The following is a 27,121-nucleotide window of genomic DNA, read 5'->3' as shown; positions in this document are numbered from 1 at the left end:
AAATCCAGTTTAATCCAGGGCATGATTGCGATCGTATCGTAACAAAATTAGACTCGAATATATAATTAATATTTGGGGACAATCTAGCCCCAAACTAAGCAAAAGCCTTGCTTGTACTATGGGTAAACATATCTTAGCCAAATTATCAAACAAGATAAATAGGGTCGGTAGTAAACAATGACGCTTCACTATTTCCGCATCCATTAACGTCTAATTGTTTGTGTTTTTTTTTTTTTTTCAAACTAAAACAGTAGCTTTTTACCGGTAGATAACTGTTACTAATTGTCCAATTATCGAGTTGAAAGTATCTATATACAATGTCACGGCCTTTTTGATCAAGGTCATATAACTCTAGGCAAACATGCTTGCAGACTAGACATAACTGGACTTATAAGCGCATTGTAGGTTAGGTGATTGCAAAGCAACAAGTATTTTATTATTACCAGTACATAACCCGGTAGGTACTCAAGCACGTAGTTATAACAAAACGCCACGTGTAGGTATCGATTGTGATTTAGAATTGAACAAGCCAATGCCATTTGAATACATGATTAACTTTACGATTTTCCGTGCAAAAAGATACGGAACAGAAATCTAATCTGAGCCAATTTATTTATTTTAGAACACCAAGTAACATATATTATGTATCATTTAGTTTTCCTTAGATATTAGATTTTTTTATTTAACATCCCAAGTATCACAATATCGGAGTGTTATCAAAACATGGTGCTCATGACTCATGGATGGATTAATCCAGGAAAGGCCACGGCGTGGTGCTGTGGTTAGCCGCAGGTTGAGTCTCTCGAGACTGATATCGACAGTCTAATTTAACCAAGAATGTAGGTACGTTGATATACCTCTCTTCGCAAATAAGACCACAACTCTGAAAATATCAAGTCCAAAAAGTTTAACGTATACAGTCTGTATTGTTAAGTATTTCATAAAATCTTAACAAAACATTAAACAGGTTTTTCTCCAATATGCTCGCAAATGTTCACTAGCTATCATTTTAAGTTATAGGATAGAGTGAGATAATAAGATAAAGGACCTTACAAGTCTCATTCTTACAAGACCTTCGTGTATAATCGTGCGAATTCAGCTTAATAAAATCAAAGAAAATTTAAAATAGAGGTGGATTGTCAAAGAAAATTTTGTAGGGCCAGTAAATTTACTGCCATCTTTCGACACATGATTAAATTTTTTTAAAACGCCGTTTGATTTCTGAGACTTGCTTTCTTAATCAAAAATAAGCATATTTAGTGCTAGCTTTATTTTAATTTTTCATTTCATTATTTCACAACGCGTGGATCTTTAATTTTTGATAGCTTCCGTTTGTTTGCATTATTTTAAATGCCTAAAAGTAATAAGTACAGGGTCCCTGATTGTCAGTCACAAGCTAGCGACTAGGAGGTACCCTGGCCTTGTAAAAATTTCTCCTATATTCCGAATATAAATTTGTACTAACTAATAACTGAGTGTATCTTTGTTACATACAGTAATGTAAATAAATAGGTACATAAATATACTGTTTCTCTGTTCTTTTTAATTCCTCTGCTCTGTCCCTCTTGTATTACTGGCAGGGTCGTCATGTGACGTAAACTAAACATCTACGGTAAGTTAGCTTAGCACTCACCTAACGCGTCGGACAATAAATGCAGGAACACCCCCTTCATGTTCATATGTCCAGGGTCCGTGGTCTGACGGCAGGGCGGCTTGTTGTTGTTGGGCGGTGCGCTGCGGGCGACCATCTCGTCCGTTTCCTCGTCCGCGGCGTTGTGGCCGAGCGCCATGTCGGCGTTGCTGTTCACGATCTCGGTCAGGTGGCGCACGTTGGCCGGCGGCGGCACGCCACCGTGAGAGTGCCCGTGACTGCTGCCGTGTTCTACAAACAATAATAAGTTTTTGGCAAAAAAATCATTTTTGGTACAAGCAAGTTCTCATGGCCACCTCATGACCCCATCAGATCAGCTCCATATTATCATATTATTTAATTGTCATCTGAGTTATTTGTCAAAACTTCAGCTCAATCGGAAATCAGGAAGTGGGTCAAATTTAGCTTCCAAGATTTGACCCACACTAACATACTAACAGGGCAAGTTAAATACAAGCTTGTAAGAAGATAATTTTGACGGATAGCCAGCCCAGAAAAATTAAATAACTGTCTAAGTGACGCATAACTAGAGGGCCTACCGCGAACCCCGTTCTGCGTGTTGCCTATCTGTCGCACTTGTAAATTCGTACTAAGTGTGACAAGGAAGCATCACGTCGAACGTGGTTCGCGGTAGGCCCTCTGTCCCGAGTGCCGACCGACGGATTTAAACGTCATCTGTTATGTGATCCGACATTTTCGTTCTGGTTTTCTCAGAACTATGACCATGAATAAGGAAAACTTGCTTACCTATGTGGTTTAAAATTTTAGGGATTGTGATAACTACTGGAAATCGTCTCGACTGTTATGTACTTGAAACTATTACTATCGTTGTTTTCAATATACAATAACATTAGTATGTATTCAATGGACGCTTATTGCTGGTTGTACAGTTATTTAGATATAATTGTTAGCAGAGACTAGTAAATATTCAAGACGAACATCCTCCATACAACACCGCGTTCCGCGCGTGACTTTGTAATTTTCCATTTTCGCTTTAGCATACGTATAAAATCTGTGAACTACTGTTTTTAAACGGAGTGTAATTACTATACTTTTAAACGTAAAATCCCATTTTCCTGACCGCTGTCCTATGCACGAAAGTACAATTAAAGCATTTTAGGTGTATTCTTATTTTTATGGCACCGTCTAGGTAGTAATTAAGCGGCCGTTATCGATTTTAGTCGCAAAAATATCAAATTGATAGTTTTAGTCGATGAAACTGTACACCTTTTGTTAATTATTAGAAATAACAAGTACTGGTTTTTATTAGCACGTCTTGTTATCTTTCATTTTAATAAATCATTTTTTTTCTGAAGGACGTTAAAGGTAAACGCGCGTAAAGCACTGATTTTGAAGCTCTTATTTGTAAATTTCGTAAAGTTTAGACTGCTAAAATAGTAATTTTGTATTACACATATCCTGTACTTCAACTTTAATAAACTACATTTTTGTTATTATAAATTTGAAGATGTGTAAATGAAAGTTAGACGAAATCAATTTTCTCCAGAAATTACTTCAAAACAAGTGACAATTTCTCTGAAAATCTACTTCATCTCAACGTAATTTTAATACTTAAATAATCTACAATATTTGCTGAAACTGTTCTTATACATCATTTTGTATAATTTATCACCTAATTTTTTTATGAATTTTTGAACACTGTCCCTTCTCGTCACATATTACCGGGGACGCACGCTTGCGACCTCATTATTAAAAGGCAAGATGAGAAGACGTGCTATTAGAAACCAATACTTGTTATTTAGATATTACGTAGCAAAAGCTGTACAATTTTAACGACTAAATCTATATCAATTTTACATTTTTTGCTCTAAAATCGTTGTCGGGCTCTTAAGATTTTTAAACCATTCCTAATGGCTCAAAATGCTTCATTTATGCTTTAAATCTGCTTTTGTAACTTACCCAATACAATAACTCTTTATTGGACGACTCAAAACACGACCAAAAAAAAAGAAGCAGCAAAACAACAAGCGGTCTTATCGTTAAAAAGCGATCTCTTCCAGACAACCAAGACAAAACAAGAGTAGATATTTTTAAATTATAGTTAGCAGTACTCTAATGCTTTTATAGTCAGTTTTTATACGCAAATAACTAAAACGTAAAAATAATAATTAGGTACTGTCATCTACAATTGACGATTCCAGCCGCGTTGTATGGAGGCATCAGTCTTCCTTATTTACTAGACTCTGTTGTTACTAACCATTCGACCTAATAAGATACCGATCGATGTAATCATCAACACTAGGTACCTGGCTTGGAGTTAGTTTATCTAAAGTACTTCTATCTAATAGCCTATCATCACTGATCTAATCACATGTACCTAGTACTTACCTACATTTAATACAGTTTACTTTTTAAACACGTTACGTCTCCCGAATTTGAAAGAACAAACTGACATAAATTTGTGATTGTGTATTTAATGAGATTACAGTGTTACGAGTATTGACATAAATCTTATGCTTTTAATGAATTGAAGTTACGCTTAGGTTAATTTTTATGGTTCTACGTCTTGTTTATATTATTTCAAATGGTTTTGTCTAGTTCTGGGTATAACTGCAAAAACGATGGTTCGATTCTGTAATTTTGTTATTTACTTACTTGTATTTTTATTAGGTGTGCCAATATTAGCACAATATTTTTTAGATAATTTAAGCTTCTAGATGGAAGACCCTACTATGCGAAATAGAGCCAGCCTTGAAGCGTGAATTATGTTTGCTTTCGATTCCAGTTACGAGATGGCAGACCCTCCAACTCGCACGGTCTCTAAAGTAAAACGCGATCAAGAAGATTCTGAAGAGATCACGTAAAACGCATTAATCAGGAATGCGCATTAACCGTGAAAAAGTGTATAAAAACAAGTTGAAGGACCAATATAAATTAGCGTACTACGCAAAAAACCGGTCAAGTGAGAGTTCGTTTTACTCGCGCACCGAGGGTTCCATACACACTTTGAATTATCACGTGTAACTATAAAGGCGAAAGACTTTTGATCAGATGTACCTATACTAAGTATAATTATGTACAGCGCCATCTATCGGCAAATTGTCTAACTAATTTGCGCGATGTAATGCACATACCTATGTTGGTCTTTCGATGATAATTCTCTACCATGAACCGATTTCAAAATTTTTTTTACTTTTTCCTCCATAAATCAATTTTTTTTTCACTACGAAAAAAACGAAAAAATGTATTGGAATGTACAATTTGAGCTCTTTTAAATGATACCCCACTTGACCTAGTCACTGGACTTTTTGCCCCCTCTTCATTTTAGGCATTTTCCATAGCTCATAAAAAAATAAAAATAAAAAATACTTTCGAACTGTCTGGGTTAGCGTTGTTCATAACTATTCCACTATTTCAAATCGATAGCTTAAGTGGTTCTCGATATATTTAGCGATGTGACAGACGGACGGACGGACGGACGGACAGACTCGCACCATAAGGGTTCCTTTTGTACCTTTTTGGTACGGAACCCTAGAAATGTATTTTACAGTACATATGGGGCTACTTTATAGCACTAGTGCGAGAAGTAGCATATTACGTTACTGTGTCGAACATTTAAAGGGCCATATGTACTGTAAAACGTTGTACGATACATGTGCGAATAGGTAATTCGCAACTCGTGTCGATTTAAAACACTCCCTTCGGTCGTGTTTTAATTTATCGCCACTCGTTTCGAATTTCCTATTTTTCGCACTTGTATCGTAATGTACTAAAACGTGATCGTAATAACTTCTACTGTATTCATATTGTGCCTAAATTAGTGTCAATAGCAAAAATGTATTATGGTGTCAATCGATACAGTGATTAGTTGGCTAACACTAATCACAAAACAGATAGGCACAGAAATCAATCTACATACAAAGTGCGCTTGAGCAACGCACACATAGACACTCTCGGACTGTTTGGGACTACTGCGAGCGCGAGGGCCATACGCTTGAGACACGCGTCTATGAACTTTTTTATGCAATAATGAAGATACTAAAAAAAAGTTATTACAACTGTTCAGTAGACGGTTGTTTAAATCCAACATTAAACGGTGAATTTACATTTTTTAAGCTACCAGTGGTTTCAGAGAGGTAAGTAGGTATCTGCTTGTATTTCGATGGTTCGTTTTAACGTTACACAGAAAAGTTAGGTAGGTAAGTCAGTGCCCCTCCCCGCTCCCGAAGAATATCGTTTTATATAATAGTTTTCCATTTTTAATCAGTATAAACGAAGTAACTAAATTTTTGTAAGGCATATTCATGCCACCTTACGTAAGTTTGAAAGCATGTTTTTTTGTTTGTGTAGATATTATGTTGTTTTTAGTGTCATTTGATAGGTTTGGGTCTAAAACGGATAGGGCAATGTAAATTGTGTAACTAGGATAATCCGTTTAGAAGTTATTAGGGATTTTCGATAGTAATTCTAGACTACATCGGCACTTTCCATCAGGTGAGATTGTGGTCAAATGCTTACCTTTTCGGAATAGAAAAAAAAAAAAAAAAAGTAAAAAATTTACAAACGTAAAATTTTGTGTTTCTGTTTTGTAAACTTTTTGTATTGTAATAGTAGTCAGATTTATTGTTTTGTTTTGTAGGATAATTGAATATGAGAATGCGAATTTATTACCCTTTAAAGTATAATAATCGTGCATTTAGCCAATGTCGAAATCGTCGCACGATATTTTCTGTGACAAATTTGTAATATAACAATGACATTAAAATTTAATATTTTCATTTTTTCCGTTTCATTCTCGAAAATAAATCAAATAACTAGATATGAGTGCCACTACCTAGATAGTTGTTTGTGCATAAGCCATAGTTGACAACCCTAGAGCGACCGCCGAGCGTAGGTATGAAAAGTGAAGTACATACATGTGATTGACTTCTGTACCTATCTGTTTTGTGTACTAATGGAAATTGAAGTAGGTACTTACAGCGTTACACCAGCCTGTATCCAAATTAAAACAAGAAAAATGGAATCCTGATAACAATGGTCATTTTAACAAAGTACCTCAGTATAGTTTCCTAGATACTCAGCAAATGTACAAACACACTGATAAGAACAATGGCACTATTTCGTTAACAGTAACGTTTACTAACAGACTGGTTAGAATGCTTGTTGTGGTTAGACTTACGGTGTAGTACGGTGAAACATATAGGGAAATCTTCGGTGTCGTTTCTAAACCGACACTTGATATCTTTCTTATGGGTTTTCCGTGCCTACTCGTGTAACTTGTGGTGAGAAAAGGCATTCATAGCAGTGAGCAATAGTTTACAGATATATATACACAAGATAGGTAGGTACCTACTAGCTAGACTGACATCCATTGCATTCATTGGTTTGCTTTTAATGCATTTGTTTTAGTACCTACTTTGTAAGTTATTTATTTATCGAGAAGTTGTACAGCGTTTACAATAAATAATATACAAAGAAAATGAGTACTTATAAGCATAGCCAATACCAGAACTTAAAATTAATATAAAATTAAAATTTTGTTAAAAGTTATATAGGATTACTGTTTCACTATTGGATATTAGGTAGGTACCGTTACAAGTTACAAGTCAATCAGTAACTATTTGAGTAGTTATGACTCACATATTTGTATCAAACGTCTATAGTATAGACTCATGACTGTTGTAATATTTGTTTGTTTAAATGAATCTATTAATAAAATGACGTCACTGATGTTTTCAATGACTCGCGAATTTGCGAATCGTACGAGTAGCAGGTATAGGTAAAGTAAATAGATGTATATATAAGGCGCGGATTAAACCATAGAATAAATCCATATCGTGTTTGTAACCTGGACAATACAGATGTTATATTTGTAGGTGCCAGTGTATGTACAGCGAGCTACAAAAGTGCTTGACACTTTATTTGTAAAATTCATTCTTATAATGTCCCTGCAATTTTGAAGTGACCTACATACAACACACAACATGTGGACCAAAACAGCATCAGTTAATTAGTCGGTCTTGAAAATGTTTGCGCAAAAATAACAAAAAACAAGCGCAACAAAAGACATCTCTATAAGTAATTGTGACATTTGTAACGTTTTAGAGCAGAAGTTTTGCTTGAAAATGAAATATAAAAATATCACTTACCGTGGAACAAAAATAGCCCTATAACATTGAGCACCAATCCCAATGTGCCGACTGCGACCAGCAGCTTCTCGTTGTGTATCCTGTAGTCGTTGTCGAAGAAGCGCTTGACGGCTTCAACCGTGATGCTGAAGCACAACGCCACGAGGAACACGGCGTTTACTAGAGCCCCCAGGACTTCTGCGCGGGCCCAGCCGAAGGTGTTCTTTGACCATTTCTTTGGTGACATCTGTGGATAGACAGGTAATTCAGAATCCATGGCGTTACTACCTACTTCATTGACTCCGAACAATGCGGTTGCAATTTTTTTTTTATTAATTTACAATTAAACTTATAAAAATTAAAGTGTTGCCTAGCAATAAGGCTTGCGAATGAAACCAGAGGTCGCGGGTTCAAACTCCAGATCGTATCAATAAGTTTTTCGGAACTTGCGTACCTACGAAAACCATTTGTTGTTACCAGTTGCTTTCGGTAAAGGAAACATTGTGCCTTGTGAGGTAACCAGTTTAATCTTAATAAGCCCTAATTTCTCCTCTGGGTTGGAAAATCAGTTACCTACCTGTGGCAGTCGACTACCGTAAAAAATTGTGCTCGCGCTGGTTCTTGGGCGTAAGGTGGACTAGCGGACCCAAAGGTCGTTTAGGAAGCTGTAGTAAGAAACTCGAGAATTGTCGGTCGTTTGTTGGGTAGGCAACTGTTGATGATTCAAGTAATAACATCGCTGATGTTGTATAATTATGTACCTACGCCAGAACCGGGAATTCACAGAGAGACGGCCGCTACGCTATATAGACGATAACACGACGATAACTGAGCGGAGCGGAGCGGGAGCTAAGAAACCATTTCTAGTAAAATTGAAGAGTTAAAATTGACAATGATCAGCCAATGTCGATTAAACCGTGCTAAACACCATGCCAACCGTGCCAAAAAGCCATGTAAGCCCTTGTTTAGCAAATTAAGAATATTACTATTGTCATGTATATATATTAAGGAGTAGTGTCTATTTGTAAAAGAGTACCCTCATTTCTTTAAAACCAGAGAGGAGGCCTATGGTTCAAATTCTAGATGGAAACAGAAGTTAACTTTGCCTAAATCCAACTTAGTATTATTCCAAAAAAATGTTTACTTTATAGCAATAAAAGTTTATAATAAATAACCTGATGATATAAAAAACAAACCAACAACATTATTCAAAAAGTATTTAGATTATTACCTACTCAAGCATTGTTTTTATAGTGTAATCGAGTTTTTGGACCATATTGATGTTTTATAGTTTATTTGTTTGTTTGTTCCTAGTTTTGATTTCGTAGGTATTTCGTGTAAACTAAAGATATAGATGTAAGAACTAGATATAAGTAAAAATATTTGTACACCGGCTTCACGGTAGAATACTCGTATGAAAGCACTAATTCTAATTTAAGATCAAATCAATGTACCATATTCTGACAAATAAATACATTTCAATTTAAATTTAAACATTCTAAATACCTTAAGCCTTATACGATTTTCTACTACAGTTTCTTCAGTTTTTAGCCGGCACCACTTTATCGAGAAAACTGAGGACCTAACGCGAACATCGAAATTGAAATTTCGTTGTCTGTCTCTATGTATTCGAGCGGTGGAGAGGAAGATAGCGAAACTTCGATTTCCGATGTTCGCTGCTGCGAAGCCAGAATGTCCTCTTAAGGCCCAGCCATAGAAATGAAAAATCCAAAATTTGCCACTGGAATTTGAACGTATAGTGCACGGAATAGAGTAGATTTTATTTTGTTTGAAAATTGCACGAAACAAAACAAATGCAACTCTGTCCTAATTGAATATGATTTAAATTTCATCGAACTGAATAAGTCCTATAGGTAGGACCTTGGGCCTTACGAGGATATAAGCTTACTATGAATACCGTAGATTTATCATAACCAGTTTCACAGAAACCGGTATAATTTATTTGTTTACTTCCGTCCATTTTTGTACGCCAAGCAAAATAATCTAAATATGTTATGTTACGAACAAGTCTATATAAATAAGTTACTTAACGTATTAATTTACGAGTATTACGTCAAATCAAAACTATAAATATTTACGGTTTACCAAATTCAGTAAATACGATATAAGTTGAGACAATTTGCTAAAGTTAATCGTTTTCGTTATGTTGCACAAAAATCTACGATAATATAATATAAAAGGTATGTATACCTTTCTACCATACTCGCGGGATTATTGTGAAGTCTAATCTAATGACAAAAATAATAGTAAAGTGAGGATGCTAAGCACGAAGAATATCGTACATTGAAATATCCTGGTCCTATTTCTATCGCACGCGCATAATTATAAATTGCTGTCACGCTCGCTGTGTTGGTAATTGACCGCCGGCATCACGGGCGGAACAGCAATATAATTACGCGCGTGCGATAAAGATAGGAACGAGCGGGTCAATGTACGTATTTCATCATGCTTAGCGTCCTTACTAGTAGATACAGTAAGCATCAAACGGTGACACATACTTATTTATATGGTAATACCTTTGATATATAAATATAATAGGTATATACCTATATACAAGAATTGCTCGTTTAAAGGTACAAGATTGATATTTGGTGGAAAGAATTAACTCATATTCGTAACTAAAGTTGAATTCAGAACAAACCATAGAGATCTTACAATTTACGTATGTATGCAGAGATAGACTATATAATAAAAAACATATTTCGAAACTGCACAACCACAAGAAACAATAATTGTTGTAGAAGTAATATCATCTGTACTCACTTTAACAGACAAGAAAGCGATGACAAGCGCAGCGACGTCGCTCAGCATGTGAAACGAGTCTGCCACTAGTGCCATGGAATTGGTGACGTAGCCGACAATCAGCTCCACAAAGAAAAAGCTGCATGTCAGCCACAGCATGGAGAGCAGCCGGCATTTCTTACCAGAGAACTTGCCCATTGTTGCTGAGTACAAAAATATTGTATAAAAATTGGTGCCACATTCAATGCAAGAATGTTCCAAACCAACATAGCTAATTAAATTTCTAAAATAAAATCTTCATATGTCAACCATTAAATACATAGTTGGAAAAGGTGATTTGTGATACTTATCTCACATACCCTATAATTTGTTGACAAGAATTTTAGCACCAACAGTGCAGTAGTAGGGTTAGTTTCTTTAGTCCATCAATCATCATGTAAATAATAATTTAGAATACAAATGTGGAAATTAGGAAATTGGCATCAAGTGATGACAAATTAAAACACATGCAAAGGTAGTGTTTAAAATCAACACTAGTTGTGAATTACCTCTTTGCATATGTATTGTACAATGTTTTACAGTAAATATGGCCCTTGAAATTTTTGGTATAGGAATGGAAAGTGCTTATTTCTGCACTAGTGTGGGAAAGTAGCACCATATGTTATTACTATTTAGATTTAACCTTTCATACAGTAAAACTGTTTTGCAAAGTTTATGTTAGAAAAGTATGTTATTAGGAAGATTAATCATTAAAAATAAATAAATAATAGTTGAAAAATATGTCTGACATCAAGCAGTAGAAACTGGCTATTGTGAAAATTCTGCACACCTATACAGCAGCATTTTAAAGTACTTTTACTTGACCCCAAACCCTATATCAGGGATCACCAATTAGTTTCTTTAGGGGTCCACTTTTTAAAATAAAATGACAATTGTGGTCTGTTTCTACTTGAGTTTATTACATAAGCAAATGTAATGTATAGGTCGACCTTGGTCCACCATTTATTTTTATGAGCCCTGCCCTGTATCATCAATATGTAAGTTTGGTGATTGTTTCTGGGGTAGGTATTATGTATAAAAATATGCAATTATTAGTAGTAGTAGTAAACTCTTTATTTCAAAAAAAACATGCTAAAATTAACTTACACTTATTATGAAATGGTAAGTACAAAGGCAAATTTAACCCTTTGAGAAATTATTAAGTAATAAAATGTTATTGGAATATTAAGGATTAACACATTCACTGCTAGACAAAAAACGGTGCACTACCCCAGAAACCGGTGGTCTATAGCTGCGTACAAAACAACCCGCCCAGCGGGTTGTCCGGCATCTGATCAAAGTTCGCGAGCGCCCACCAGGTGGGTTCCCGGCAGTGAATGTGTTAAGATAGAACATAATCAGTAATGGAAATAATCTAGATTATGTCAGTATTATTTATATTGCTTCCAAATATGTATAGTTTTGTACAAGATTTATGTACATCAAATTTTTATACTTACAAAAGGACTTGCAATATGTAAATACTGATAATAATTAGAAAAAATTAAACTTTAAACTTTTTAAGGACGATAAAATGCCATTAGTATAGGTTTCTGCCATGAACACATGTTGAATGTGCAAGTATGTGTGAAACAATTTGTTTATAAAAAACTTTATAACAACTGAACTGACTTTAAATAACAATATGTCTGTTGATTTTTAAGAGGACTTGTGCAGAGAAAAGGCTTGCTTTATTCATGCATCAGAGCATAACTAATTCAATGAGCCATGAAGAACATGTATGTATTAAATTTTAAGGGACTGACACTCAGGCCAAGATGTGACATTGATATTTTGTATTGAATGATAATATACATAAACTGATAAAAGACATAAACACATAATATGAACAAGTGATGATATCTCATAAAAACAATAAATATTGACATATATAGAAAACTGAATCATACTTACCAATTGATTTAAAGTAACTAAATAAACCCTCTAAACTTTATCAGATAATTAAACCCATTATAATAAAAGCAAATGTGTCATTCTCATAAGGAAAACAGAATACGCACACTCATTTCAGAACAATTAGGGTTATTGCACTGATACAATATCGATTCAACAGAACAAGCACAAACCGAATCACTTATGTTTAAGAAATAATAAAACAGAATAGACTAAAATCTTTCACGTTACAATGAAATACCTTTAAAACGACAAATTTAAAACAAGAAACTTAGATTGTGCTGTGAAAGTAAAGCCACTCGCCTAAGATACAATTGTTTTAAATAAATAAATTGTTCGATATTAAGCTTTAAGCCGCCGAAGACTTTTCACTTTAATAATTTCTCAGCCGCCTAAAATCACCGAATGACGAGCGCAAGTCAGATTTCAACAAAATAATAAATGATTTTGGATCTCGAGCTCTCTCGAGTCGAGCCGAGCTGTTGGTGTTGCGAGCTGTCTAAGTAAACCATAGAGGTTTAAACTTTATTTCATTTTTATCGAACGGACTCAGGAAACTAATTCAACAGCCAATACTGTCTCTTGGAAGGGCTCTACAGCTATGACAATTTGTTGTAGGAAATTTATTAGATGTAATATGTAATCCAAGTCAACTCTCATCGTAGTCATTTGGTTTTTATCATAGATATAATAATCCTAAAGATGGAGTCTAAGCCAGCGGTCACACACAGCCACATTTCATGTACAATTAACAATAAGTAACCAAATACATATTTTGGTATCTTATGCAAGGGATGGTCCCTAACCAACCCTAACCAAGCAGATTATATAAAATATAGTAAGTAAAACTGTTACTTTGCATGAGCGCTAAATAGTGCAATATAAATAAATTAAAACAATTATTAACGTTAATGCATATCAACTTTATGCAAGCATGTGTACCTACCTCTAACTTCAATTTTCCTGTTGATTATCACGTACTGTTACTGTTACTGTGGGCTTGCACAGTTTCACTTTAAATATTACTTACTTTGTTTTACTAATAATATATTTGTATATTATTTTGCAACTAACGGATAACTGTTATTGACCTAATACTATGTAAAAATACCTATGTAAATTGTATATCTACTGCTGTTGTTGTCCTGAATACCAATAAAATAAAATAAATAAAATGCTGTGGGCCATGTCGATAAACTATCGGCATTTTTACAATTTAAATTTTACTTGAAACGAATTAAACTACCTAAAATGAACAGATAACCTTTACAACACAACTTTATATATTCTTATCAACCAGCATGATTGTGTGAGTTCAATATTACAATAATCAACGGCGGAAATCCATGGTACACTGACCAAAACGAACTAAAATATATTATCCGCAATAATGGAGTCATTTTATTATATCATAAAGTATTAATTATGCATTAACATTTCTATATATGATGTTATTTTTTAGGGAAGATATCGAAGCTTCAATTAATAACTATTCCGTTCCGTTGTGTAGAGATTATCGATGTATAACATGACTAAAATCGACAAGTTCACATCCCTAAGACGCACACATACCAGCTTGCTCACCACCTAGGTGGCTACGACGAGTATTAAATTTTGTACTGAGAACAGACAACGCAGGAGCCTTGTTTTTATGTACTAAGTATAGTCTGGCAAGCCATATCCGTCGGTAGAAACAACGGCATATTTAAATGTAATTTCATTTATAGTACGATTAATCGCTTCAATCAATATGACGACATCGTGACAATCAGTCGCTTCAAAATTGCTATTCATACATGGAGCAATTGGTCGTTAAGTGCCAATTACATCCACACTTCATCAGGCTTAATATCTGACCCGATTTCGAGCCCGAGAAAGAATATTTTTCTGTTTCACTAAATATCAGCACATCGTTTACAATATTTGAAATGTAAAAAAATGGTTCATATGCAAAATTATCAAACATTGAACATTTTTGGTAATTAGAGACAAAGTAGGTTTTTAAAAGAATAATAATTCAGCCTATTTACGTCCCACTGCTGGGCACAGGCCTCCTCTCATGTTGCGCGGGAGGGCTCGGGCTATAGTCCTGATGTGCTGATATTCCGTGAAACGGAAAAAAATATCAGGCCCGAAATCGGAATTGATTTCAGGGGCGTTATCGGGAAGTGTGGATGTAATTGGCGCTTAACGATCGGTGCGCGACCGAGGGATGCACATGGGGGCTTATTCTCTAGGTCTGTGGGGATGCAGCGCGTGCGGCGCCTGCGTCAAGGATAAAACATAAATCAAATCGGTGAACCCAAAAAGCCTTAATCCGTCGTTACCATAGATGGTAGGATCGTATAGATGTGCCATACCGCGTGCACCCATAAGGGACAGAACATACACAATGCGACAAAATTAAAAACACGTTTTAACATTCCTTAAAACATACCAAAACAACCTACGTAACTTGGTCCGATTCTTTGTTGATCGCCATATAGCATATTAAAATGTACGGTGGGGAAAAAAAAGGAAAATGTGACAAGGGCAAAAAATAACAACGGTTTCCCTGCTACTCCTACAGACTATACCGTTCTGTCATTTCCCCCCACCACTCATGCCCAATCCATACTAAATACCAGATTCATGGTCGTTACAGCCGATAAAAACGACGGATTGATAGTGCATGTTAATATCGTTAACAATTTACTTAATCGAAGACGACATCGGAAATCACAACGAAAATCCGTGCTTTCATGAATATCGTAACGATGAATCGACAATGTATGCCTGTGTGTGTCTTTGCGATCAAAGATTTAATTTTTGTCTCATTCTTGACGCAGGCTCCGCACACATTGAATCCCTCGATCGCGCATCGATCGTAACGAGTGTTGACTGGCATTTTCGAAACGACCGGTCGATCGTCACGATTCTCGTCAGATAGCTTCGATCACGAAGCTATGAATCGTACAGTCAGCGTCAAATACTTCGTAGCAGTCAAAGTGCCCAAATAGTTCGGTACACCATATACCAGGTGTACCGAACTATTTGACGCTGACTGTACCATGAGTGAACCTTGAGTGAAGCCCTTTACATATATTACTACCGATCTGTCGTTTCGATCGGTCCATAACGACGGATTGTAAACATGAATCGTACCATGAACGCGATGGGTTATCCTCCCATAAAAGTAATAATTTCGCACCATTTTCTACTGACAAAGTGGTTTGACCGGCTATATTAACAAGTTGTGCACGTTGCTGTGGCATTGTCGTTAAAGGCATACCGATATACATTTCATACATTTGTAATCATACTTGAACGATTTTAAACGATTTATACAAACGTATAAAAAAATCTGTCTTTTTATTCTAATCCATAAACACTAGTTAAATAGTATTGTATACAATCGAGATATAATAGAGAACTTTTCAGTCGAGTACCGTGTTTAGGCAACAAAGCTTGCTGAGTCACTATTGTGTACAATTCTTTCACTACGAGTCATCTAAAATAGTTATTAACGATACAAGTACAGAAAATAGGAATTTTGGCTCTTTGAAGTTTTGACATAGGCACGGAAAGTGCTTATTCCCGCAAGCGTGCCGTTTTTTCTTTCTAACCCATAGGTGGAGACATTTGTGTTATTTTAAACGTCAAACTTCGATGAAATTATAAAGTCTACTTTACTTAACACTTGCACAGACTCGGCTATCAATTCAAAATCGCTGCCAACTTAGGTTATTTTGACTCTATCGCTCATCTGCAAAAGTCTGTAGAGGCCTATCTTCGCGGAAGGCAAGTGTCAATTTGATTGTCTATGATGACTGTTTGACAATTGAATTCCATTTAAATGTATGTGTAGAATATTTAATAATTGTCTTATAAAAGAAATACTGATTGTCCAGTGTTACTTAACTCATTAGACTTATATTATATTAAATATTCTTATTTTATAAATTTGATAAATAATATGTCTGAAATAGGTATCAGCTCATAATGTGCAGGTTATGAAAGTTACTGGTAGTCCCTACAAAACAATGCCATTCTTTAAATTTATTGGCAAAACTTGTGGTTTTATAGGCTATGTTTTCCAATACGCTTGTATTACACACTGCACGTTTGAATATATAGGAGACTTTGTGATGGTAAGTTCAAATTATACCTATTATTATTATAATTTTATTTCATTTATTTGATTGATTGAGTGAGAATTATTAAGCAATGTTAAATGTGCCGATAACACTAACCTTTATTTTAAGTTTGTTTGTTTAGTTTTAACTATGAAGCCTGATCTTCGAAATAAAGATATTTTATTATTATTTATTTATTATTATTTGCATTAAACATGGTACAATGGCTCTTATACTATTGTTATTAGGTAACACAGTCATGTCTAACTACACAGTAGTATGCATATGTACACTTCACACTTTAGGACATACAACGCATCAAACATAATAGACAGGTATATACAATATAATGCAAATTTCAATACTAAAACTACGAACAGTTAATTAGAAGGAACCATCAATTTAATAATAAAATAATAATGCAGCCTATACATGTCCCACTGCTGCATATTACGCATAGCTAAGTAGGCTTCCTATCTTAAATTAGACGGAGTACAGTCCATAATTTCCCTATCACTCTCATCACTTGATGTCATTTTTATTTTTGGTGATATAACAATTGGATAGAATGAGAATAAATAAAAATGTAAATAGTTTTATTTTTAAACTTGACACTTGAAAAAGCTATTCAAGCACCATGTTTAACCGCTTATAACTATAGTACCATAGATTTTTTTTTTAATCTCACAAGTATGCTTACAGAGAGAGAGGTTGTTGGCTGTATGTAATATTTCCTGTGTCGGGCTAATCTTAGTGAGTAAATTTAAAAAGTTAGAGCAGTGGACAATAATGTATGTAACTCCGTCAAGTAATGTAAGGAGCCATAAATGAGCAACTTCATGTCTTCATTTCGTGACATTAATGCATACATTTCTGAGTATATTTGAGAAAACAGGTTTTTTCAACTACTTAGCTATTTTTAAATCGATAGGCTGACAGGTGCCATCTCCATATAATTTATAACCAGACCCCATATATTTGATGCCGTTGACACAAAATCGATGCCACGCTGCATATTGGCTGATTCAATTGACTTTATTTGTAATCATTTATTACCTACATCCTACATATCAACCTCTTTAGTGAACCATTATCGATATTCAAAATGAGCAACGATAATATAATTATAAAATGTCTGTGATTAACTTTGACTGATTGTCTTTCACCTACATAGTACATTAATTATAAAGTCATATAAAAATTGAAAAAGTTATTTTTGGAATTGTGATTATTTGTATTGTTGCTGTATTGAGATGTGCAATAAAGAGTATTTGTATTGTATTATATTGTATTTATGTTTGGTACCATTGAAATAGATAATCATAACTATCACTATGTCATCTTTACAGAAATTTTGTAACAAATATCTGTTTTTAATTGTAAATGGCGGCAACATGCATTGCTTAAGACGGCTCTAGCTGTCATCAGAATTTAACCCTGAAAATCAGCAATATCACAAAACATATAGGAACGACTAAGTATATAGAAAACGAAAGACAAAAGAAAACACATGAGGGTTTTAACTTGGATCTTGCCAATAGGGTTGTTTCCAATTTTTTGAAACGCTTGTATTACGTTCTATATTCACTAAAAGTTGCCCTAAAATTCAACTTTTATACTAAAAACGGCTTTAAATATGTTAAATTAACAAAATATATTTTGACAGATGTTTTCGCGCCCAAAACGCTCTTTGAAAATTGTGTGACGTCACAGCTTACGGTTTGACACATAACTTCATACACACGTAGAAGATACGAACTGTCAACTGACATTTGTCATTTGTTGTTTATCGCCTAACTGTCAACAGTGTCAATCCGAGAGTTGTGACGTCATCAGACTCTTCAATGACGTTTCGAGTTTGGTCACGTGACGTGTGCCAAAAGATATTTTAAATTCAATATTTACAAAAATATGGTCATTACAGGTCCCCTAAAAGTAGTTTAATATGTTCTTATAATCCAAATGAATTTATTAGGATACAATTCTGCCCTAAGATTTGTAGATGGAAACAACCCTATTGTATGATTGCATCAAACATACCTCGGGTAAAAGTAGACAATGAACACTTCATGCAAAGGTGCATTCATGGTGAATATGCAAAATATGTATTTTTATTTATACTGCCATTTTTGATGCATTAATAGGTTTAAGTAAATAAAAAAAAAAACGATTCAGTAACTTCAATTACTTGTAGTGTTAAAAATAACAACCTGTACCTGAAAATACGTTACTTTTACGTCAGCAGCACCGAATGTATGGGGTCTGTATATAACCTAAAAACGCCAAAACTCGCAAAATTGTACTGAGATGACACCTGTCAGCTTACCCATCGAGTTTGAAATATACTATTATACAGCCTTGGTTTTAGTACTTAGGCATTCCATTTTTAAAGGTGATCAGGCAAAACTAATCATGGTCTGCTGGAAATGAAATTGTATACAATTATTCCACATTTTGTACCATTTTATGCCAGGGATCATATCATAATAAGTAACTTGTACTCTGTAACTACCTGTGACTCTGTAAATTAGTTTCATTTGATTGCCATAATGCCAGAGAACTGCCAGAAGCTTGCAGGGGTTTCAATATAATTCTCCATATACCTAAACCTTAAACCCTAGTATAGACTAGTAGGTTTTTTTTGTCTTTACCCATCATGGAACAATTTTGTTCTGAGCATTTGGGAGGCGAGCGCAGAGCTGAAGCCAACATGTAGAAGCATTTTGACACTTTCATGAAATGTAATATTTATTAATAATATAAATTACAACAAAGGTAAGTAGTAGTAAACTCTTTACTGTACAAAAATACATACAAAGGTGAATTTATCCCTTTGAGGGATCTCTTCCAGTTAACCTTTGAGTAGATGAGAGGAGAGAGTGAAAAGAGGGGCACTAATGCAGCAAAATGTACAACAAGGTACTAGAAAGATAAAGGATATAAATACATACATACATAATTTATAGGATAAACATGTTTTAGAACAAATAGGAATGAGGAAAATACACTAAAAATTGGAAAGAAGTAGAAGAATATAGAGCAACCAATAGAAATGAAGGCAAATTAATCAGTCAGACAACCATAGCATCTTTAACCTCCCCTTGAGCAACGCAACCGAATGCGCCTATCTGAGCGAAACACGCAGCTCATTCCACAGCTTCACTGAACGCACTGCGAAGGATCCACGAGGTTTGTGAAGGGGGATGGCAAGTGATAAATTCACGCTAAAACGCAGACGGCGGCCACTACCTTCAGCCAGACATTGACATTTTTGAGAGAGTTATAGAGGAGAAGAAGGTGTAAAGAGAACATTAAAGAGAAGAGAAAGAGTATGAAGATCTCTATGGCGGCGGATTGGAAGCCAATAGAGTTTTTGACGGTAGTAATGTCTTACTACCGTCAAAAACTCATGATCGTACTTCCGTAAGCCGAAAATTAATCTTATACACACATTCTGTAAACACTCTAACTTGTCCAGAAGTTCTTCTGACATGTCAAGGTTCACAGCGTCCCCGTAGTCTAGTAAAGGCAGTAACAGAGAGCGAGCCAGCATGGTTTTGGTATCAAGTGGAAAAACGTTCTGCAGGCGCCTAAAATTGGCGCGTTAATTTGGTTTACGAGGGAATCGAAATAGTCGAGGTTGGCAGCTGAATAAAATTGCCGATCATCTGCGTAATCATGGTAACAAGATTTAAAAGACTTTATACTCGTAATGTTATTTATAAAAATGGAGAAAAGCAATGGAGAGAGCATACCCCCTGAGGGACGCCAGCAAAAAGTTCACACCAATCTGAAAGATTATCATCAACTCGAACCCTCTGACGCATCCCAAAGAGGTAGCTGTGAAACCGGGACAATGAAGCGGGTGAAATATTAAAAAGATTTAAAAAGGCTAGGAGAATGTCAAAATCTACTGTGTTGAATGCACTGCTAAAGTCTAAGAAAACCAAAACTGTGATTTTTTATTTTCTATATTAAAGCGCATGTCATCGGTGACTTTCACAAGAGCAGTGGTGGTGCTATGCCCGGGGCGGAACCCGGATTGGAATGGATTAAGAAGGTTGTGTCTATTGAGATGAGAAGAGAGACGTCTATTGGCAAAGTGTTCAATTATCTTGGAAAGGACTGGAAGCATGGAAATAGGACGATATTGGGAAAATGAGTGGAGTGAAGTGGAATTATGTGAGCATATATCCAAAATGAAGGGAAGACACCAGAGGAGAAAGAAAAATTTATTATATGCGACAGTACAGGAGCTATTGAGTCCGCCATGAGCGTTAGTATATCCAAGCTTAGATTATCATCACTGACGGCTTTAGTTTTAATAGACTTGAGAATTGAAACAATTTCTTGCGAGGTAATGGGGTCAAGATCGAAGAGAGAAATATCTGAAAGTGGAGAATTGGCTAAAAGGGATAAAGAACTTTGCTTGATGCGCGGGTCAAGGCAAACAGGAGAGGCGCTGAAGTATTGATTAAGAGTGATCAGATCCAGAGTCCTGATAGCATTGCGTTTGGGCTTGCCAACACCAAGTGATTTAAAAAAACTCCAAAGCTTAGTGGGGGGACATTCGTCAATAGATCGATGTATGTATTTGCGCCTAGCGTACCTGCAAACCCTATTGCAATGGTTACGAGGCGATGTGTAAGCTCGATGATAATATTCCGAGGGATTGTGTCTTAGCCTTATACGAGGTCTTTTTCTTTTCTTCATTAGGTCTCTAATGTCTGAAGTAAGCCACGGGGCAGGAAAGTGTTTGACACGTGTGGGTTTAAGAGGAGCATGCCTGTCAAAAATTGCAAGTAATACGCTGTTGAGAGTCTCTAACTTCTGGTCATCAATTGCAGAATCTAACAAATCCCTCCAGCAGACTTTGCTTAAATCGGTAATAAGCGCTTGTTTGTTGATCAATATCTGCAAGATTACGTCTCATAATAATGTTAAGACGTCTTTTGGGGCAGCGAATTCCAGAGATGGTCAAAGAACATTTTAAAACCACAGTTTATTTACTGCCATATTTCGACACATGATTAAAACTTTTAGAACGCCATTTGAATTTGTTTCTTCTTTCTTCAAAGAGGTGTTACATTTGTTAAATATCAGAAAGTGGCGCCATCTAATAGATCAAAGGCCAAAGGTATGGCGGCATCGTTTCGAGCGATGGCGCCACAACCTTTAGCCGATGCCCGGTATGATGGTGCCACTTTTTGATATTTAACACATATCAGTGAAAGAATAAGGATCCAAGTAAAATGGTGTTCTAAAAGTTTTAATGATGTGTCGAAAAATGGCAGTAAATTTACTGTGGCTACATTTTCGTTGACAATCCACCTCTATTTTAATGTCTCAGTCTTTATACACTATAAAATGTATGTCATGTATATTATTAAGAAATATTATGATGATCATCATCATTATATGATGATAAAATGGTATACAATTTCATTTCTGGCAGACCATGACTTGCCTCCATAACTTTGCCCCTCACAAAAAGCGACATCCAAGATGGCACAAAGACAACAATGTGTGAGGGCAAAGGGTAGAGGTGTCACTAGGCTTTGAACATATAGTCAAGTATTGTTTCCATATCTGGGTAGGTTTATGATTAAATTGTAATTTTACCAAGAAAATATTGAATTATAAAAATAATTTGATTTGTTCCATACTTTTCATGTAAACATGTTGTTTTCACTTTTATCTAAGTACACACATATCATAAACTCTTCATGATGCCTTCAAAATCTGTAAATAATGGCCAACATTGCGATAAACTGTTTTGTTACAACACTTATCTGTGATGATGTTGTAATTGCTTCATAACTACATCAAAATAGATTTCGTTATGACATTCAAATTTGGAATATCTCTAAAAAAAAGGAATTCGATTTGACCTCTATTCGAATATCAGTCGAGATGCCTTTTTGTTCGAAATGAAATGTCAATTTCATACACAATTTTGATATATCTCGCATATTAGTTTGTATCGAATGATACGGAAATAGGCCCCCGACTCTAGTTTGTCTCTGAATTTAAAAAAAAAGTACGAATGCGTGACATGCTTGAAAAAAGTTTTCATTTACCGCCATTTCACGTACAGTTTATCTTTTAATTAGTTTAAAGTATAAAATGAATAAGTTAAGTTGTTTTCAAAGTAACTATAGCAAAAGTTTCGTGTAAAATGAGCGAAAATAATTCGGTGACGCCACCACATATCCGCGAGTTCCGCCAAGAGAGCAACGATGCTCCAAAGTTGGCTGTAATTTGGGTTAGTGAATGTATCATAGAAAGTTTATAATAGGTGTGGAGATAAAATAGTGTATGTAACTGTACATAATTAGCCATTAACACTCGTGTGATCCTTTTAAGAACTTCGTTCGTTTCCTAAACCCACACTCTTGTATTTTAATGCCTTTTATTATGTAGCAGTCACATAAACTACTATTATCCCAGATAGATGTGGGATTTCTATTGCACCAATCGATACCTTATCAATTTGGTGATACCTATGGGTGGTAAATTAATTGAAGTGTCATTTCGGTATATGGCAAATAAAAACAACATTCGTAACTGCTTTTTGCATTGTTGCAGTGTTCAGGCCCATCAATGGAGCCTACTTTAGAAACAAATAATATTTTACTCACAGAACATATAACTCCGAGGTTTCAAAGGCTACGTCGTGGTGATATTGTTATTGCAAAAAGTCCTAACAATCCTAGGCAGAACATCTGTAAAAGAGTAACAGGCCTTCCGGGAGACAAAATGAGGGGTCAATTTCCAAGAAGAAGCCAAGTAGTGCCAAGAGGGCATGTATGGTTAGAAGGAGATAATGCAAGCAACTCATCTGACTCTCGGCTCTATGGACCTGTGCCTCAGGGCTTGATCAGAAGCAGAGTACTATGCCGAGTTTGGCCTTTAGACAAAATCTCATCCTTGACTGATGTTTAATTTTGTTTTACTTTTCTCAAAATGTATGTATATGTAAATAAATAGTAGACAAGTATGCTCCAAGTTGGATTTATTACTGCAGTCCGTAAATCAACTTGATTATTAAGGTAAATATTTTTAGCCACAGTATCTAAAAACTCCATTACATTAGGAAATTCTTACTTGTGTATTTGAAAATGTTAAAAATACCCTAACATTTGCAGCAGTGGAATAAACGAGACCAAACATGATTTGATGTGGCTAACATCCGGAAACCAAATCAGTGTGATACTGATAACTTGTCTTATACATATTTTATAGCAAAAATAACTGGTGTTTTTTTCCAGAACCTCCCTGGAAAATTTTAGAAAATACGAATATTATTATACAAAATCTACTATTATTTTCAATCGAATGATATAATTTGTGTAACTATTTTTTAAGAAATTGTCAGGTAATAGTACATTACGATACAAGTGCGAAAAACGAGTGGCGATAAATTAAAACACGACCGAAGGGAGTGTTTTAAATCGACACGAGTTGCGAATTACCTATTCGCACATGTATCGTACAACGTTTTACAGTACATATGGCCCTTTAAATGTTCGACACAGTAACATAATATGCTACTTCTCGCACTAGTGCTATAAAGTAGCCCCATATGTACTGTAAATAACATTTTAAGTTTTGTCCCTATTCACCCCAGCCTTTCTTATTCACCCCGGTAGTAGTGGAAGGTGTACGCAAAAAAAAAAACCGCAAATCGATGTATAGTTTAGCCGTTTGGCACACGCATACTAGAGGTCAAAACAAGAATTTACACCCGCAGTAGATCTGTGTCATTTTGTAATATTGAATCTTCTCTTCTTCCTGGCCTTATCCCAATTTATCTACTAGTGGCGCTACTTTGAAAGATTCTCTGACATATTCGTTACGTAAGTATTCTGTCCATGCGCGTAACTCCACCGGCCCATCTCAGCATTTTCATTTCTGCCGTGTGCAGTTGTTGCTCACACTTTTTGAGGGACGCCCAGTATTCGGCACCGTACAGCATGGGGGGTCTCACGGCTGTTTTGTATATTTTGCCCTTGGTTCTATTCTGGCTGGCATTCTGTTATCGCACAACACTGGACAGGGATCGCCATTTTCGCCAGGCAGTATTAATTCGGTGGCGTATGTCTTCTTCTATTTCTGATTTGTAATATTGAATAATTAAAAAACAAGACAAGACACAAGACAAGAGGTGCCTCACCTGGCCAAGTACATGCTTGCTCCGGACTAGCCGGCATACCAGGGGACACAATTTGTACGCAAGCGTTCCTGTAACCCCACCAATAGGGCGGCAAGGCGGCATACAGGGGGGATTTTAGAGGGTATACCGTGGGCCTCATTAGCCTAGAAGGGAGTCCCACATAACTGACATAACCACTCGGGTCACCCCCCGCACCTGGATGGTACGCGGAATGCATTTTCCCCCTAATTAAAAAAAAGTGCTCCTTTCTCTCGCTGATCGCTTCGTTTTATGAATGTCGTTCTATACGTGTACTCGACGTAATTCTTATACTACTACTTCTTCTTTTCATCCTGTTACCCCCTGCTGGGGTGTAGGGCTCGAACCATTTTCTTCCACTGACTCCGGTCCTGGGCAGCTTGGGTAACCTCCTCCCACCCCATCCCCAATACACCCAACTCTTGCTCCACGGAACGGCGCCAAGTAAATTTAGGGCGACAATGTTTCCGTTTTACGGGCATATTCCAGGTCAGGGCCACCTTGGATAGGGTGGGTATTCTTATACTAAATAAATTAAATTGTTTTCAAAATTGCTTTCTTGGGGTTAGATATGAGGATATCACGTATCATTTGTGGTACATTGTACAAAAAATCAGCCATATCGTGTCTGCAGTTTTGTTTTGACCTCTACTCTAGTATGCGTGTGCCAAATGGCTAACTAAACTACATCGATTTGCGTTTTTTTTTTTGAATTGGGCTCGTACGACGTTCACTATAGACGGTATATCGTTTGTTGGTGACATTTTTAAGTAAAATGTGCCACATTGTCGGTTGTTGATAAGGAAGATTATAGTAAAAGGTCATTGGTAGAGCCAGATCCAACAATAAGTACCTCTACTCACCTCACCAATAATTGCATGCGATTTTAGATAACTGCCGGGTATGTAGGTGCAACTAATTTAATCGATCTATCAAATGTCGCAATGTAACGCATCGCATGCATCTTTGAGCTGATTTGTTATTTTAAGGCCAGTCCAGGCGGAAACAATTTTTCTCGCCAATTTGATGATATTGTCTGAACAAATCAGGTGCGGCCGTAAACGCCTATTTGACTTGCCGATTTCGACCGCCGATTATATGACCGATATTACCGATAAAATGGAGGTGCGGACGCAAGAATACCAATTTGTGACACTAGTATTCGCGTTTGGGGGCATTTTTTTAATTTAGAGCGCTCAAATATCACCATAAATCTAAAATTGGTGATAAATTGGAGTTAATGCGTCGAGATGTCGGAAATCACATTTGTGATTAAAATCAAATTAAAAATAATTTATTTTCAGGTAACATAGATACACACCTTACCGACTAACTATTTAAATGTATTAAATATCATAAATGCAAAACTAAACTCTATTTTACCACCGCTGCGTAAAACTGATGGTGATCTGGCCCACAGTGCAAAAGAGAAAGCCGATCTTCTTGGTACTCTTTTTGCCTCGAACTCGACTATGAACGACGACGGTAGCGCCGTGCCGCCCACCATCCCGCATACTCTATGCCAGAAATCTCTATCACGCAGAGGGATATTCGGCGGGAGTTGCTATCCCTGAACGTCCATAAGTCGAGCGGGCCAGACGGTATACCTGCAGTTGTGCTAAAGCGGTGTGCTCCTGAGTTGTGTCCCGTGTTAGCGCGTCTTTTCACGCTCTCCAGCAACAAACGGCATGTTCCATCTTCGTGGAAGACGGCCCTTGTGCATTCCGTGCCAAAAAAGGGCGATAGATCGGACCCATCGAATTACAGGCCTATCGCTATCACCTCCCTTCTCTCTAAGGTCATGGAGCGTATAATTAACGCGAAGCTCCTGAGATGCCTAGAGGAACACGATCTGATCAGCGACCGCCAATATGGCTTTCGCCATGGTCGCTCGACTGGTGATCTTCTAGTGTATCTCACACACCGCTGGGCCTCGGCCATTGAGAGTCAAGGTGAGGCATTGGCAGTTAGCCTGGATATAGCGAAGGCGTTCGATCGAGTCTGGCATCGGGGTCTCTTGTCGAAGTTACCATCATATGGACTGCCAGAGGGTCTATGCGAGTGGATCGCTAGCTTTTTGTCCGGCAGACGCATACGAGCCGTAGTAGACAGAAGCTGCTCTGATAGCATGGACATTAACGCTGGCGTTCCGCAAGGTTCTGTGCTATCCCCAACGCTGTTTCTGCTGCACATCAATGACATGTTGTCTATCGGCGATATTCATTGCTATGCGGACGATAGCACTGGGGATGCCTTTTACACAGGCCGCGCTAACATCCCTCGTTCTGAGGTGCTGGAGAGCCGTGAAAACCTTGTGTCGGATATTGAGAGCACTCTATCCAGAGTGTCGGTGTGG

The 27,121-nt window shown here is 36.4% G+C and overlaps 2 protein-coding genes across 5 annotated transcripts in view; one reads left to right on the top strand and one right to left on the bottom strand.

Annotated features, from left to right (window-relative positions):
* LOC133517179 (proton-coupled zinc antiporter SLC30A1) overlaps nucleotides 1-13,402 on the bottom strand; it is a 54,801-nt gene extending 41,399 nt beyond the window's left edge. Inside the window, exons 1-4 of one of the 2 annotated variants that reach the window (XM_061850377.1) lie at nucleotides 12,457-13,402; nucleotides 10,525-10,706; nucleotides 7,762-7,987; nucleotides 1,634-1,882 (exon numbers count right to left, since the gene is read on the bottom strand). In XM_061850377.1, the coding sequence (XP_061706361.1) occupies nucleotides 1,634-1,882; nucleotides 7,762-7,987; nucleotides 10,525-10,701 (652 nt within the window). In that variant the 5' untranslated portion in view covers nucleotides 10,702-10,706; nucleotides 12,457-13,402. The remainder of the gene's footprint in view (nucleotides 1-1,633; nucleotides 1,883-7,761; nucleotides 7,988-10,524; nucleotides 10,707-12,456) is intronic. The other variant, XM_061850376.1, reaches the window with a different exon arrangement.
* A 2,853-nt stretch (nucleotides 13,403-16,255) lies between these two features.
* On the top strand, nucleotides 16,256-23,579 carry LOC133517176 (mitochondrial inner membrane protease subunit 1). Of its 3 annotated transcripts, none has more exons than XM_061850367.1 (2): nucleotides 16,256-16,586; nucleotides 23,160-23,579. In XM_061850367.1, exons 1-2 carry the CDS (start codon nucleotides 16,449-16,451, stop codon nucleotides 23,514-23,516), a joined length of 495 nt encoding a protein of 164 aa, XP_061706351.1. In that variant the 5' UTR covers nucleotides 16,256-16,448; the 3' UTR covers nucleotides 23,517-23,579. The 3 variants fall into 3 exon arrangements, with proteins under 3 accessions (XP_061706351.1, XP_061706353.1, XP_061706352.1); XM_061850369.1 differs by lacking the exon at nucleotides 16,256-16,586 and adding an exon at nucleotides 16,775-17,362; XM_061850368.1 differs by lacking the exon at nucleotides 16,256-16,586 and adding an exon at nucleotides 17,362-17,384.
* Nucleotides 23,580-27,121: the final 3,542 nt, after the last annotated feature.

The sequence above is a fragment of the Cydia pomonella genome, chromosome 4 (assembly GCF_033807575.1).
Source record: "Cydia pomonella isolate Wapato2018A chromosome 4, ilCydPomo1, whole genome shotgun sequence".
Classification (NCBI taxonomy): domain Eukaryota; kingdom Metazoa; phylum Arthropoda; class Insecta; order Lepidoptera; family Tortricidae; genus Cydia; species Cydia pomonella.
Note: the sequence above shows the minus strand (reverse complement) of the source record. Positions and strands in the feature narration are given on the sequence as shown.

Bases quoted from the DNA above. Each gene is read 5' to 3' on its own strand.
- LOC133517176 (XM_061850367.1), top strand. From the start codon at position 16,449: ATGAAAGTTACTGGTAGTCCCTACAAAACAATGCCATTCTTTAAATTT. The intron at 16,587-23,159 runs GTAAGTTCAAAT...GCATTGTTGCAG, and splicing joins ATATAGGAGACTTTGTGATG to TGTTCAGGCCCATCAATGGA.